The 16,163-nt window shown below is 48.1% G+C and overlaps 1 protein-coding gene across 1 annotated transcript in view; it reads right to left on the bottom strand.

The window, feature by feature from the left end:
- Nucleotides 1-16,163, bottom strand: part of IGHMBP2 (immunoglobulin mu binding protein 2) — a gene marked incomplete at both ends in the record, with an annotated part of 41,075 nt that overhangs the window by 7,216 nt on the left and 17,696 nt on the right. Inside the window, 2 exons of the mRNA XM_010291111.1 lie at nucleotides 1,362-1,480; nucleotides 6,977-7,159. Coding sequence (XP_010289413.1) covers nucleotides 1,362-1,480; nucleotides 6,977-7,159 — 302 coding nt within the window. The remainder of the gene's footprint in view (nucleotides 1-1,361; nucleotides 1,481-6,976; nucleotides 7,160-16,163) is intronic.

Consider the following 16,163-nt stretch of genomic DNA (forward strand, 5'->3'; position numbering starts at 1 on the left):
ACTGGTGCATGGAAAAACAAGAGGCACTCTACACACCGGTGGGTTTTCAAACCAAAAAAGGCAAAAGATGTTTACACTGGTAAAAACCGTCCTTGTATTTTACAATCAATTTTCCCTGTCTTGCCAGAGAGGGACTTGAAGCCTCAGAAATCTGTTGCTGGCATGAGATCTGCACTTGTGAGCAGAGAGGAAAAACAAATGAATCCCTGAAGCAGGCAGCCATGTTGCCAAATAAGCTCTTTGGCCATGTGAGAGTGAAGGGCTAGAACAGCCTGTGGCTCGGCCACCAGGAAAAGCGCAGGCAGCAGCCAGGCAGGCAGGGGTGGCCACGGGTGAGGTGGCAGGGCACAGGCACCGCACATGGAGATCGGTCCCCTCCAGGCACCACAGGGCCAGTCTGGGCAGTGAATTTACAATCTAGGGGAAGATGTTGTCCTGAAAGCAGAGTCTCACCCTCCCCAAAGCCAAGGCTCACCGTGCCCTCCCAGCAATCCTTTTGCTAACAGCCTTTTGGGCTAAAAGCTCTCATTAATGCTTTTAGGAAAGCTATCTCCATAACAAGGTTGGGATATGTGGATTGTCAGGTGAAGCACCAGGTTTTGGACAGCCCATGTGCCACATCTCCTGGCAAAGGTCCCGTGTGAGCCCCTTAAGAGCCAGCTAGCAGGTATGGAGATGCCAGGCTAAATCTAGAGGAGCATGAGCAGCGACCTGGAACAGCACATCACAACCTGCCGCCCTGCTGCGGAAGCGAGGACACAAAGGAGGTAGCATCACCATTTTCAAAGTTCTCCCGCTTTATTAGAATGGCTCTGGCACCTGACTTTACACTCAATCTCCATAATGAAACCTATTTCTGAAGTTGGAAAACCAGCAGGAAAGTCAATGTCTTAAGAAAATTCATGGATAAGAGCCACATAGAACTTCATGAAAGGAGCAGAGGACTGGGAGGGAATTCAGAGCCCCATCTACAGCCTCTCTAAAACAGGCTTGTGCTCTGCCTGATGCTATTTGCCCTGCCAACTTGTGTAAAGCATCCATTGCAGGTCCTAGTCCACAGCACGGAGAAATGTCTCTGCAAGGGAACAAGGCAGCCAGCGGGGCCACCCACAAGCTGCACACCATTATCACGGCCCTGTGGCCACCCCGCTCTGGCTTGGAGTCCTTTGAGCTTGAGGATTTATAGAGGAAATGATCTCTCAAACAAGCAAGGCTCCCTGGGAACCCCACCTCCCCCCGGTACCTGCTCTGGGGGGTGCCTCTCTGGGACATGGCTCAGCTGGTGCACTGGCCAAACCCACGGGGGGCTGAGGACCTCAGACAGTCAATTCTGGCCAACAAAATTTTCCAAACAACAGTACCTGGATTCCCTTTAGACTGTTCATCTTCCACTTCCAGCTCAAACAGGCCACAGCCAGCAGTGTCTATAAGCAATAAGGGAATTGTGGTCTCTTCTGTAGAGGTGACGCCCGGCAGGTCCCTGTACAAGTTATTTGGAAAAGGGCCAGTTAACAAGGCTGACATGATGCCAACGGGATGATCAGTTGAGTCACTGCTTATTCCTCCCAACAACACTGCAAGGACAGAGGGAAAACATAGCTGGATATTGCTTCTGAGGGACAAGGCTACAGACCAACAGTGGTGACCTTTGGGGTGCAAACGCAGGAAGATTGGCTCTGGAGGTAGTGAAGAATGACAGAAACTGAGAACTGAGATTCCCCCCTTCCTGCTTCACCAAGCTTTGGATCCCTTTGCATCTGCAGTGATGCTGCTGAAGAGCATGTCATGTACAGCGACAACTGAGCAGGGCCCTTGAGTTCTGGTGGGCTCCTCCGGCTTTCAGCTCCCGGCTTCCCGGGTACAGTGCCAGGACGGCAGCCACAAGCAACGGCACAGCAAGTCCTGAGAGGCTCAGGGGAGTCTGGCAACGCCAGAAAGCCATAGCTGAAAAGCCATTATTGGTGCCCCGTGGGATTGCCATTTAAATGCTCTCCCAAAATGCAAACGAAGAGCTAAGGGCCCCAGAGAGTCTCACAGGGGCCAGCCAGCAGCACGGAGAGCTTTCTCACCGGCTGTGCTACACAGCCCAGTTACAACAAGGCACGGTACAGTGCGTGGGTGTTAGTGTCTCGCTTAAATGGTCCCGAACAGGAAAGACCGAGGAAGATGTGGCAGCTGCTTTAAGTTTTTTACAGTGTTGAGAGGGAGAAGGAGTGCCTGAAGTATTACAAGAGATTTGACAGCAGTGCTGTCGGGCAAGAGAAGAAAGCGCAGCAAAAAAGAACCACATTGTTCCTATATCTAAAGCTGCTGCATTAAAAAAAACCACAAAAACAACAAAAACCCCCATATTTTAATACCCGGGGAAGCTGCTAGCTGAATTCACAGCCTAGGAAGACGACAGGCAATTGAGGGCAGGAACAGAAAGGCTGGAGATGGCAGGAGAGTGCTGAAACAACAACCTCTTACTGTACATCACGTACTAGTCAGGGAGTGCTGTGACTCTGGAGTCTGCAAATAAACAAGGCAGAAGGCAAGCCAGCAAAAAGGAGGATTACCTCCAAATTACAGGCAGGGAAGTGAGGGAAAAGGCAGTTTCCAGTTCAAGAAAAGCCCCCAGCTGCAGCCTCTCCTTCCCAGGACTCCCAGCACTGCACATCCGTTCCTCTGCATTTGTATGCCACCAACAGCCCTCGCTTCCCCTGCACTCTGGACATTACTCACTCCATTGACAATAGAAGTCTCCTCTCTTGACTGAAACTCATTTTTCTCCTGTCTGAAGCTATTGCTGTTGTAATGCATGACTGGGAAGGTACGGAGACCAGTGCAGCTATGACAGGGAGCCAAAGACGCTGCAGAAGAGCCCAGGAGGCACCTTCCCCAGTCCTGCGGCAAACCAGAGCCCAAAGGCAGAGCTCTTCCCCCCGCTTAGGGGACTGGCTGCCTCAGCCCGACGATCGGATTCAGAGGCACAAGGTGCCTTCCCCATTTCCAAGAGCCCCAGGGACCAGCAACCAACTTCACTTTTCATGATCTCCTCCGGAGCGGGGCTGCCTCCAGGTAGAGTGTTTCTTCCCCTGTGGAGGGTATGATGGGTTTATCTCCCTCTCTTTGAAACATCAAACCTAACAGGCTTCCCATCTCCTTTATACCTGCTCCACTTACTGTCCTACCACTGTCCACATCCATGCGGACAAAAGACTTTGAGCAAAAGCCAAGTTCTCTGTGCAGATAATCCTAGAATCGTAGAATCTTTGGGTGGAAAGGGACCTTTACAGGCCATCTAGTCCAACCCCCTGCCATAAGCAGGGACATCTTCAACCACATCTGGTGCTCAGAGCCCCGTCCAACCTGACCTGGGATGTTTCCAGGGATGGGGCATCTACCACCTCTCTGGGCAACCTGGGCCAGGGTTTCACCACTCTCAGTATGAAAAATTTCTTCCTTATGTCTAGTTGAAATCTGCCCTCTCTTAGTTTAAAACCATTACCTCTTGTCCTACCACTACAGGACCTGCTAAAAAGTCTGACCCCATCTTTCTTATAGGCCCCCTTTAAGTACTGAAAGGCTTAATCCTAATTCTTTGCTTATTCACAGTGGCCACGGAAAGCCCTTGCAGCATCTCTCAATGCCAGGAAGAATCTCAACCCCAGGAACGTTGCTTCAGAGGAGTAATTATCTACATAAATCTTCCAGGAGAGAGAAGAATCCATGCTCTTCTAAGGCAGTGAGATTGCATCAGAGCTGGCTGTTGCCTTGGACAAAAGCTGTCCACTGCTCTGCTATCCCTTCAGGATGAAGGGGAAAGGCACTTCTCCCACCTGCTGCAAGCTAGCCCAAGCTGCAGAGAGGGATTTTTGTTCCTGGAGAGATTCTTGGTGTGTGATGACAAACCAGGCTGGCCCTGCAGCCAGACACGGGATCCAGGCTCAACACACTGCCCTAGGGCATCCAGGCGCGCTGTGCTTCACCTGGGAGGAGGTGATCCCAGCTGGGGGAGCTGCACGTTGCAACCGAGGAGCATTCTGGCTTCTCAGTATCTTCCAGGTCTCACGCTACTGGGGGGGTTCCCTCACACTCCCTGTCAGCGAGGGGGTGTTAGCCCCAAAAGAAGTGCTAAGGGGAGGGACACCTGACACTGTTCTTAGATAAAAACTGACAGCAGAAGCTGCTGGTGATTTTTCAAGCCATCTTCTCACCGAGTGAGTCACAAATTTTGAATGTGAAAAACACTGCTTGCAGCCTCCCCAACTTAATTCTGGAGATGTGTGGGGGTTTATGATGTGCTTCATCACCCATTTCACAAGAAAGGGAGATGTGGAAGGAAAGTTTTGCTCCCTTGGAAATACTCTGCCCCTGAAAAGATACCTCAGGAAACTAAAGTATCCTTCTTTGAGAAAAGATGGTGCTGCAGAAATCTGTAACTGACACAGACCAAGTGTTCCCAAGTGCCTCCAATATCGGAGCAAGAGTTGGCAAGGACGTTGTTTGGAGCAGAGCTGCACTTCTTTTTCCAAAGACCAATCTTTGTGCTTCAGGTAAAGGAGATGAGACCTGCATCAGCAATGCTGTTCAGGGAAAGGTCGTGGTGGGAGTGCAGCCTTACTATCGGACATTGGGGATTATACCCTGGAGAGTAATTCTGAATGAAAGCCCACAGGTATCAGGCTTTATGCATCCAGCTGGACCAAAAACTCCCTGCCACAATTTGTAGAAAAAGGTGTTTGCGCCTGGACCTCCTTCCAGCTGTATGTCTCAAGACTGGGACATGCTTCTTCAAGCTTCACCTCTCAAAATGGCACCGTGGTCACTGTAAACTCAAGGCTAGAAGACAATCATATGGGCTGGCTTTGCCAATGCCAGTGGCCTGGCAGGGGCTATGGTCTGGATCACTCCAGTCAGATCTTTCTTCAAAGGAAGACTTCAAAATGCTTTCAGCAGAGATGGAGATCCCCCTCCTCGCACTGTGCTGTGGGAGTCTTCAGCTTCCTTGCCCATCACCCACTAGCCCTTAGGAAGGAGGAGGACCCAGAGTTTGTCAAATGCTGTTACTGCAGTTGCAGCTGCAGCCCAGGCTTTGGCTGCTTTCCAGTATGAGCAGGTAACTCCTGTGGGCACTTGCCAGCCTTCTACTTCTCTAGGATGCTTCTGCTTATAAGACAGCTTTTCCTAGAACTATCAGAGAATAAAACTCACTTATTTATTGCTCAGGTAAGGGATTAAGCAAATCATTTGGCCTAAACCAACAAAAGACAGGAGATGCTCACAAATATCATGAAGGAATCTGTAGTAGCAACCTAAACAGAAGATCAAGGTCCAACATCAAGCCCCTGCATACCTGGTCTTCTACAGAAGCTTTGCATGGTCCAGTGCCTGGACTGAAGACCATGGTATTCATGCGATATGTCAGCAGGGCTGTGGACTGACAGGTTTGATTATGAGTTTAGAAATCAGGAAAAGGCCCTGAGCAGGGGACTAAGCTGTACTGTGGACTAGAAAGAAAAACATTCACTCCATCAGCTATAAAAATAAGCCAGCTCATCAGAATAACAAAGTCGCCTAACTTTAACTTTTCAATTGGTTTCCTATTTTAATGGTTTCAAAGCATTTTGCCTGGGGTTCTTCACTAGTTGCTATTTTTAATTTGCAAAGATAAATGGGGGAAAAAAAAAGCACGGCAAAGAACAAGAACAATCAAGAAGAGGGTTTTGTACAGCACCGATCCTGGAATTAGATCCATATGGCTAAAACATTGCTGAATGAGTCCTGTCCATCTCAGCTGAGCTCCTCTTGGCACTGATGAACCAGCCTCACCTACTCTTACCTACAGAACCCACCACACTCACCCATTAAATTACATACGTATACACATCTGCATATAAACCAAGATAGAAGTCAGCATAGCTTCACTGATGTGAGTTCAGCTGAAGCCTCGAGAGCCCTGAAGCCTTAATACAGAGCATGCTGACACAAGCAGAAATCCCTCTGCTGGCTGCCACAGATGTAGATGGGGGTGCTGGGGCTGTCTCGAACACAAAGCTTGCTCTTCCCATCCAGGTGGTATTGTTCACACTGTTCACAAGTGTGATAAAATGGCCTCTCCAGCCACCTCTGTCCAAAACTACATCTACTATGAAATGGAAAGATTCTAGGGAAATACGATTTTTTCCGACTCCTAAACATTCGCATTTTAAAAAAAGTATTGGTAAAAATACAAGAGCACCACGCAGACAAGCACTGTGATATTTCATGTTTCTCCAAGTCCAACAGAGAGAATTAATGTTTTCCCATTCGCCTCCCAGAACTGCACTGACTGCAATTTTAAAAAGCACCAATTACTGACAGTCACAGCGTGTGTTGGCAAACAACTGCCTGTCGCAGGGTACAATGGAAATGAAATGCTAGTCATTTCCTTTAAATTACCAAAGGAAAGGGAAACCACTGTAGACAAGGAATGGATCCGATGCTATCAGACCTGCCTCAGGTGCTGTCCTAGCAGTAAAACTATCCAAGCTGGAAAGGGAATCTTGCATTTTGATCTTTTTGATGTCAATGTTGGGACTGATGATGGGACACACGCTGGCCCTCAGAACCATGTGGACATGCAGAAACACAGTAAAAGACCGGTGTCTGGTCCCACCCTCGACAAGAGCTTGAGATAGAGAAAGACTGCTTGGGGTATGCCCACTGCAGGCCAGGCCTTCATATATTCTCACCTGGTACAAGGGGATTTTATTCTGTTGCTTACCATGCCAAAGGAGGAAACAGAAGGTAACTCTGCATGCTTCCTGTTACACAGGAAAAAGGACACTCTGCCCAGTTAATGTTTCCTCAATGAAATAAAGGATGAAACAGAAATGCTACCACAGGGCCAGGAAGAATGGAAAACGCCATCATAGGGAAGGGGCAAACCCTGCATGCGATGGGATGAAAAAGACATCTCTGCTCCTGTACCAGTAAAGAGCAAGTCACTTACTTGAGCAGATGCTGGGCTACTGATGGGTGAGCAGTGAGCCGGCCGCTGTACATCTCCAAGGAAGCCCACTGCATGATGGCCTGATGCATCCGGTACTGCACCGTCAGCATCTTCACAATCTTCTCCCCGTACCTCTCGATGAGCCGCTCCATCAAGCTGAGTGAAAGGCCCTTGGCAGCAGCTCTGCATGGGAGAAGCAAGTTGTAAGCGGAGTCTGGATGTCTGTCCTGAAGCGATGACCTAAAGTACAGATGTAACCCTCTGGACTAAGGACTCAGTCAGCATCTCGCTACAGATGCAGCCCCGGCAGTGCTGCAGCTGAAGCTGAAAGCAGCGTTATCGACGTTACTGGTGTTAGGTTGCAATGCAACTTAGGAGCACCTGCAGTACCTACTCTGGACCCTGCTGAGCACCCTCACGCGGCTCTGCGGGGATGGCGTTACCTCCCTGGCCTTCCGCTCCGTTTCCCTTGGGTACCGGGAGGCAGTGGAAGGAGAGCAGAAGGCTGCAGGGTCCCGAGCGCTATCTTTCAGCGGAGGCTCCCCAACAGGGAGAGGACCCTCAGGGACAGGCTTCTGCCTTGCGCAGAGATCAGATCAACTTGACCACATCAGGGTGGAGAGATGCCTGCTTCCCTTTCCCGTAGGGAAATACCTAGGGGTGTTGCCACTGCGATGCGAGAGATGCAAACAGTATCAGGCATCCCTGCCTGCAGCAGTCACCTCCAGCACCCAGATCTGCTCAGTGTGGTTGCAATCAGATGAGCGAGGGTGCCCAAGATCTCTACTTGGGGAAACAGCTCCAGAACAAAAACCTCAACGTGTAAGCTCATCCCGTCAACATCCTTAGTCACACTGCTCGTAACAAGCTCTAGGTACTGCATCTGTCAGTGCAACATTACCCTCACGTTACTGCACGCTCAGCAACAGCATCAGCGTCTCCTAATGCATTAGCATCAGAGCTTGACCCCAAATCTTGAAACGCTTGGTGTCAACACAGCCAGGCCTTGCTAATGTTTTATCGAGACACTTGCCACTCAAGCATTCTCATTACTCCTTGGCCGCTCACCCCAGACTAACACACTAATGCATTTCAGTGCTTATTGCTTTATTACCCATTAAGAAAACCAACACTCCATCACTTCTGGCAAAGGTCCTGTGCTTACATCTGTGACACAAATTAATAAAGCTTCTAATAAAATAATCCTTTCAGGAGCCTAATTGCTTTCTCTTCACCGTACAGGAAGGGCTTGTTAGAAGCATTGCCTAACGGTACCATCTGAGGAGGAAGGATGAGAATCGCTGTACTTTGATGTTGCATTTTGAGCATTTCAGAGCACAAAGAGTTTTTTCATACTGTGCGTCCAGCACCCTGTACCAGACCGTACATAGTGAGGGGTTCTGGTTGCTACCAAAACACAGTGAACGCGCACAATGATAATGAAATGATGATAGAGAACAGCTTGTGAAAATTATTTCTGTCAAGGCTAAGGGGCACAGCACGCACCCAATTACTGCCGTGGGAGGCATTACATTACTACATGGCACCACAGCAAGCGTCTTGTTTGCTGTACTGGCCAGCCCTGTCACGCTAACAACGGGGCACTTGGTAAATATAACAAGAGACTGCAAATTCATTAAAACTGCAGAAGAGAAAATTGAGGGTAGATCCTTCTGAGAAGTCAAGTCTCATTAGCCCTCCATCTTGCTAAATCATAGAATGCAGCATATGGGGAAAAAAAGGGTCATAAACTCTGAACAGACGCAACTGCAGAACTTCGGAGACAGCGCTGCTTTTTCAAAGGCTGCTGTGACGCTAGCGAGCATTGAAAACACGTACAGGGGCAGCAGCCAGGAGGAGGGTTGGCAGATTTCCACTACAGATACTGTTTTGGATATATGGAGGTTTCCAGCTGTGCTGCACATTTTGCTGCTGATCATGAACCGCACTGAGGTTGACCATGGAGCCTTTACAGCTCCCCAGCCCCAGCGTTGCTACTTGGCGTGGCACAGATGTACTTACTGGGATCCTTATGCTCCCAGCTGAGAAAAGCAAGGCGTGGGTGAAACAGCAGGCTGTCAGAGGTGGGCTGCGTTTTCAGGAAAGGAAGGGGATTAGATGGGGTGAGAGGGAAGAGCAAGACATGGGGCTGGGGAGCTCATCCCAGTTATCAGGGGTTAGCATTTCTCCTTCCAGGCTCACAATTGAGCAAGAAGGCACTGACAGCCTGATCCTCCCAGCTCTGCTCTATCCCACACGGTGTGCTAAAAGGCAGCCTTGATCTCCCGGGCAAGGAGGGAAGCAAGCAGTTTTCATAGGGAGAGCTGTCTGCGCTCAGGCGCAGGCACCTACCTGAAGTGGCCACTCCCATAGGAACGGCCCTTCCTCCTGCAGGGCCAGAGAATCAGGGGGTCCAGTGCCCCCTTCTTGCTCAGCCTTTGCCTAGATCATGACTGCTGTCACCAAGATGAAAATGCTTCTGGTTCCTTCCACCAGCCATCTCCTCCTGACAGGCTAACGAGAAAGCCCACATGCTGAACCACCCAGAGCTGAGCTGGCTCTCAGGGCCCAGAGGGCACCAGGAGGCTTTAATTGCCCTGACCAGCCTCACCTGGAACCCACACCCTCTGCCCACCGGCCTCATTTAGGCTCAGCACTAGCCCCTCAGTCCCTGCCTGAGTTATGTCCTAGCTCTGTCTCCTGGATGGCAAGCTCTATGGACTTTGGATCTATGTTGCAGGTCACTTTGATCCTGTCTTTAGCTGTATCTTCTGGCTGGATCTTGGATCCATATTGTGGCTTTGTTTCTAGCCCACCTCCTGATGGGACCCCCTGGATGGACCCTGGCCCTGGTTCATAGCTTGCTGGGCCCTTGGCTCTGCTCAGACCCCGTGGGACTGTGCCCTGTTGATGCTGCAGCCGTTCCTGGTCTTTGCTGCGGCCAGACACTGGCTGTGTAAGTTGCATCAGGTAACTCAAGTGGAAGTGAGGAATACCAAAATAAGATGCTTCCAAGTCTTGAAGGGATCCAGCAAGCTCCAAAGGTACCTCCCATCTGCTCTTGTCATTTACTCCTCTCCCTCAGCTCACAAATTCTTGCAAATCTAAGAGCAAGTCTAAAACTGATTTTCATGCAGAACTGGCAGGAAAACCCTGGTGTCTTTTAACAGCAATTACTCTGAAATGTTTCTTGTAATGACTTATAATAAAGCATGGGGGAGCAATTAAACCTCACAGCAAGCCTTAGAAATAGTGCTCTTCTATACACTAACAGCAGTTTCCATCGCAGGGATCTATATGAGGTTATATGTTGAATTAATAATAAGGACATTAAGCTACTTGCAAATATTTTACCTGTTAACAAATTTCTTATTATTTTATCACTCAGTTAATTCCTACAATGGTTGATTTCCATGCCAAGAAAAATCTTAAGAGCACTGAGCAAAAGCATTTTAAGTATCAATTGCTTTAGAGAAATTAAATTGGAATAGGAGGTTGGGCAGAGAGAACCATGCACCTGATGCTCAAGAGTATCTACTCTGAAATACCTAAAGTAAAGCTAGGAATGACAGAAAGAAGACCCCAGCAGCCAGTATTTGCTGCTAACCTGGTTTCACCTTGCTTCACATGCAGGAGAAGGCTGTACTTTGCTTGAATACACCTTCCCAGGCTGCGGTACCAGGATAGATCCCAATGAAGGAGGATGAGGCCCTGCTGCTCTTCACAGGTAAGGCTTCTTCCTCCAGCTCTTGGAAGAAATGCTACACATTAAGGGTGATAGCCGTAGTCCGGTGGAACCAAATATTTCAAAGGCTCTTGTGCCCACCGTGAGGTGAAACATCCTTTATAGGTTGGATATGAGGAGTCAGCCTGCCATGTAGGTGTCAAGAATGATCATTACTAGGGGGAATAAAAGGGAAGTGTTTCCCATGGAGGGATAGAGCTGTGCCCTCAGTCATGTTGTATCTCTTCTTATTCATCCTCTGGATAGCTGGTCTCCTTCCTAAGAGACAGAAGGAGACATTGGTGTGACTCTGATCTCCACTGTACACCACTGAATTCGGACAGCAAAGTCTGGAAAAGACATCACCATGTTTTCCTACCTCAAGAGCTCTGTATTAAGTTCTTGGATGTCAAAAATAGGCTGAGGCTGTTGTGGACATGCAAAGTATTAGCTGTCCTTCGCTTTGTGCCGCGGGCTTTTCTATTCCCCTATAGGTTTAAGAGATTTCACAAATAGGTAAAGTAGTAGTAAGAGAGGCTGTGTAGAACTCCCCTTTCTCTAGATATTACGGATTTTTTTGAATCCTTGCAAATACAGAGGAGGGTAGTTTGTTCTTTCCAGCTGTGGAAACTACCAAAGAAAACCAAGGCCCGATACTTGCTCTTCAGTGACAAAACAAATCCATTTGGACCTAACATGCAAATCAGCAAACTACTGAGCAGGGAGGACTAGCATGTGGATTTGGGATGGTGGAGACATCCATGCTGACTGCTAACAAACAAGACAGCAAAATATTCATGTGCTTGTCTGAGAAACTAGTTGAGAGCAAGCAGTCTGATAAGTATCTGCAGATGTCTGAAGAGTGTATAAACAAATTAATAAATCAAAGCCCTGATGTGGAGACCAATTAATTAGGATGTCAGAAAAGGATGGAATGAGGAGTAAAATGAAAACAAGGAAAACAAATGTTCCTGTCAGACAGCAGAAAGTGTCCTGGCATTGAGATGCTCCCTGGGACCGGGCCAAAACCCAGTAGGAGGCTTGAAGCCGATGTCCGTGACCTTTGGAGTGGGCTGCTGAGAGGAGAACAGCAGGGGACTGGCATTTGCTATTGCTGGGAGGCTTTTTAGAAGAAACACATCCAGCAGGGACAAGATGTAAGTGAATGAACTGTAAGGCGTGCATGGGGATGCCCTCTGCATCCTGAGATAATTCCAGGTATGTAAAAAAGCAAGAAAGAGGAGCACCCTTCAGACTCTCTACCAAAGCTCCCTTAGCCTCAGGTGGAAAAAGACCTGATTATAATAACTGATAAACGCTGAATCCGTGGAGGAAAAAGCAGGTAAGAAGAAGGTAGTTATATCAGCCAGGCCCAGCTCCCTGAGCTGAGCACAAGCTGCGTGAAGCCTAGCTGTCTGATCACGCTTGCAGCATGGCTCCTACAAGGTACCAAAGCATTCCTGTTTAACAGAGGTTTCCCGCTTAAGCAGGACTGACTTCACGTACCGTAGTAACAGACGATCCTTCTGTCAGCCCAGATTCATCACGGCTAACTTTAGACCCTTCACTGAGGCCCCAAAAATAGGAGTCCACCCACTTCAGGTCTGCTGTCATCAATCGAGGAGAAGGGGAAGGTAGGCGGAAGGGTTTGCGTCCTCCGCATGAATCATCCCTGGAAATAGCTTACCGTTTTCCACTAACCAAAGAGGATCCGGAAGGTGACGCAGTGCCTTAATTAGATCTCTGGAAATACCTAACAAGATGGAGGTAGAAGGAATGTGCCTTTGTGTCTCATCTTGCAGCCTGCGAGAGGGACTGTGAAAAGTGCAAAGCAGAGCTCCACAGCGCCTGCTGTATTTGCATCGTACAGGCGGACGGTGCTGTAGAAAAGAAAGCTGTGTTATATGCCTCGTTCGATAAAGCAAATGTTTTCACCTGGGCAGCAATTAAAAACAAGGCCAGAGTTCAGATCTGTAAGGAAAAGAGCTCATAATTTTTAAAGGTGTTTATCTGAAAAGTAATCGGGTTTCTCAAAATAAGTTGTTCTAACTGATCACACTTTGTTAGCTTTTGCATTTAGTTAGGAGGCTATTGAGCCAAACTCAGCTGCTCCAGCTGGACCTCACTGCCCGTCTTCTCCATCACAAGCTGGTTGGGGACTTTCACTAGACACCAACAGAGCTTGAAAGAAAGAAACTCTTTTCTTTCAGTGTTAGGCAGTTTTGCTTCCTGCCAGGATAACACGTGTCATCCCAGTTTTTTTCTACAGGACAAATACTCCGCACTGTGCTATTTAAACCCTCTGCAGAGCATTTCTGTCCAAGACCCCTCTGCTCTCCAGAGCCAGCAGAGCTGAGGGACACGCTGGTAATCTGGAAAGAGGAGAGGGCAATTTTGCTATTCTCAAACAGGCCAGGACTAGAGGGGAAGACTCCAGATGAGTGCCTGCCTGATGGGCACCCACTCTAATTTCTGTACGTACAGCTAATACCTACCAGTGTACCCATCTGCAATTAATACCTGTGGGGCTGCTACCGAGGGCTCCCACTGAGTGAAAGGTAAAGCCATAAATAGCTCAAAAAGCTTTATTTTCTACTTGTCCACTTGGTTTCCTGCATTCTCAGTCTTCCAACAGTCAGCCACCTGAGCAATGGGCAAAGCTTGAAAATACCCAATTTTGAGTAATTTTACTTAACAAGATGCCAGCCTTTAGAAGAGAGGGGAAAGACAGGAAAGATGCACTCACAGACAAATGCCAGGCTGAGGTTCAAGCCACCTTGCTCAGTCCTAGAAGCCACCACAGAATTCCTGTATGACATCGGACGAAATGAGGAGAATAATCCCTCTTCCCCCTTCACGCCGTTTATTCAGCTCATAACAGGGACCACCTCTTATCATATACACCATGCCTAACACAACAGGATATTGACTGGAGTTCTCCGGGGCTAAACTAATATACTTTAATAATAAATATAGAAAGCTGAGTTTCCTCTGGTTCCCTTCTGTGTGGCTTCTCTTGTGGCCACTACTCTGGTTGAGTTTGTATGATGGCTCTCCCCTGATTGCAAGAGCAAACTCAGGTCTCAGCTTTGTTACCAATTTTTATGAAGTTGAAGATCTTCCAGACTTTCACACCTTGACCGATTTGCTTCACATTAGCTAACAGGTTTCAAGAGTTACTCAGGGAACTTAGAGAAGAGCGGCCAGCACAGGCAGCACCATCATAGCAGCTTTGGCTTTTAGGCTAAAACAGAGAGACTTGCCTGGAGAGTGGCAGCATTTGAGAGCACAGCTCATAATTCTTCCGAGTAAGCTGAAGTCAGCTTGGCTTTTTGCACTTTATCTTCTGTGGAAGCCGACAATCTTCCAAAAGGCAACTGTCTGCAAGGCTGAGCTCTGGTCTTGTCTGACCAGCACCTGGGTCATGGACCTGCTGGTGCCTTGAGCAATAATTTTGTTTAATGTAGCAAGTTTTTTTGATCATCATTTACTGGTAACCTAGGCCGAGATATAAATCTGTTAACACTATTGATTCAGACACACACTCTCCCTGCTCTGTTTTATTTTAAATCTGCTGAACTTGAGGAACAGCACAGGGTGACAGAGTGTTTAAACACCCCTAAGGTTTCTCATCCAAAAGGGATTACCCTGCAAGAGATGGGAGCTGACCTAACAACTGACTTCACTGCACGGCTGGTAACCCTGCCAAGGTTGAAGAGCCAGAAGATCTGACTTCTACCCACACCCTCTCAAGTTTACAAAGTCCAGTTCTTTGTGCAGCTGGGATTTTAAAAACATGGAAAGAAAACGTGTAAAATGCACAACAAAACAGGCAAGCTCTTTTTAAAGAAAAACAAGGATAAAAAGCTTGGTCCTAGTCATACCCATAGGATCTAAGGAGTAAAACAAGTGTTTCTGATGGAGAAAGAGGACACTATGATCACCTGTGACCACAGGAGAGATGCAAGCTAGTGGCAGCTTTCCACTGCAGAGTCGAATGAACTCAGAACTGCGGGAGAGAAAAGCACAACTCCTCAAGCAGGACCAGGAGGACAACCAGGAGATCTGCAGCAGGTGGGTCCTGAGCTCTGGGTGAGGAGCTTTTTGCTACTGATTCCACAATGCAGCACCAGCGAAGGCTCCTGGCATCAGCAATCATGACAGAGCAGAAAAAAGCCACTGGGCAGGTGGTACAATGTTTTTGAAGCTCTTCTGAAGAAAACCTGCTTCACTTCAAAGGGGGGCCAAAACTGACATCAGTTGAGCGTCAGACCTGTTCCCCCATAGTAACAGAATTGGTGCGTCTACTATGTTTTGCCCTTAATCTGACAGTCTTGGGGAAAAAATAAGTCTCTAGGCTCTGTTCCTGGGGCTGGGTAGCCCTGTCTGACCCACTAGCACGTAGCTGGGACCACAGTGACTGTTTGGTGAGCATTTTCATCCCCCTAAAGCTTCTGACCTTGTAAATCAGCATTGCTGTGGCAGGAGTCTGAGATATGAAGAAATGCACTTCTGCAACCAGAAGCATAGGCAGAGGAAGGCCAACCAACTCCCTCTCCTCTGTTTATTCGTAATTTGGAAAAACTTACTGGCACAAGCAGGGAGAAGGGTAAAAATCTCAAACTACTGCCACTGCTTAGAACGGCAGTTGAGATGAATCCTGCTGGCCGAGGCCAGCACGCGGACCGGGGCATTATGCAGCTACGGTACAGTTCCTCTGGTGGAGAAGACGAGCCTTACACATCACTTACTTAAAGAAAAGAATTATAACCCTGAAATTAAGGACCAAACTGCAAATTTCTTCTTGCTAGTAACTCCAAAAACTACCTGGCACATCAGGCAAAGAGCACTTCTCTACTGGTAATAGTTTTGTTATCCAATTCCAGATTAAATCAATTCCCTACTAAAATAAGCAAGTGAAGCTCTAGCCCCAACTGCTGCTTCCCACCCTAGGCTAATGACGGCTCAGCACAAATTACAGCCTCTCACCAGCTACCCAGCCTCGGCTAGCCATTTGGCTTCTGCGTGGAGGTAAAATTCTTTATTCCCAACTTACAGATGGGGAAAACCTAGGCACAGAGACGCAGGCTGGAAACTCGCAGTAAGCAAACAGAGACAAGAAGAGTAGGGGGTTCTGGGTCGGCTTTGCGCAGTTCCCCAGCCTAGCCACCTCTGCCAGGCAGTGGAGGAGTGTGCTTATCACCTGCCAAGATCTGCAAAACAACAAGCATTTGTGCATCCGACGACGGCAAAATGAGAAGATGATACAGCGTCTGAACGTTATTTGCACTATCCCTTTAGCCACCTGCTGGGAGCCACTGCCTCCCTTAGATTTTTTCATTTCCCTTGTTCAAAACTCAAGTGAGATTATAGATATGTATCTCGCTCATTATTTTTTGGAAGCAGAAGAGAAAGTTTATGAAGTCAGTCCAATTTCCCTGCTTCTACACAATGACGGTTCAG

Source organism: Phaethon lepturus, unplaced genomic scaffold (assembly GCF_000687285.1).
Source record: "Phaethon lepturus isolate BGI_N335 unplaced genomic scaffold, ASM68728v1 scaffold50267, whole genome shotgun sequence".
Classification (NCBI taxonomy): Eukaryota; Metazoa; Chordata; class Aves; order Phaethontiformes; family Phaethontidae; genus Phaethon; species Phaethon lepturus.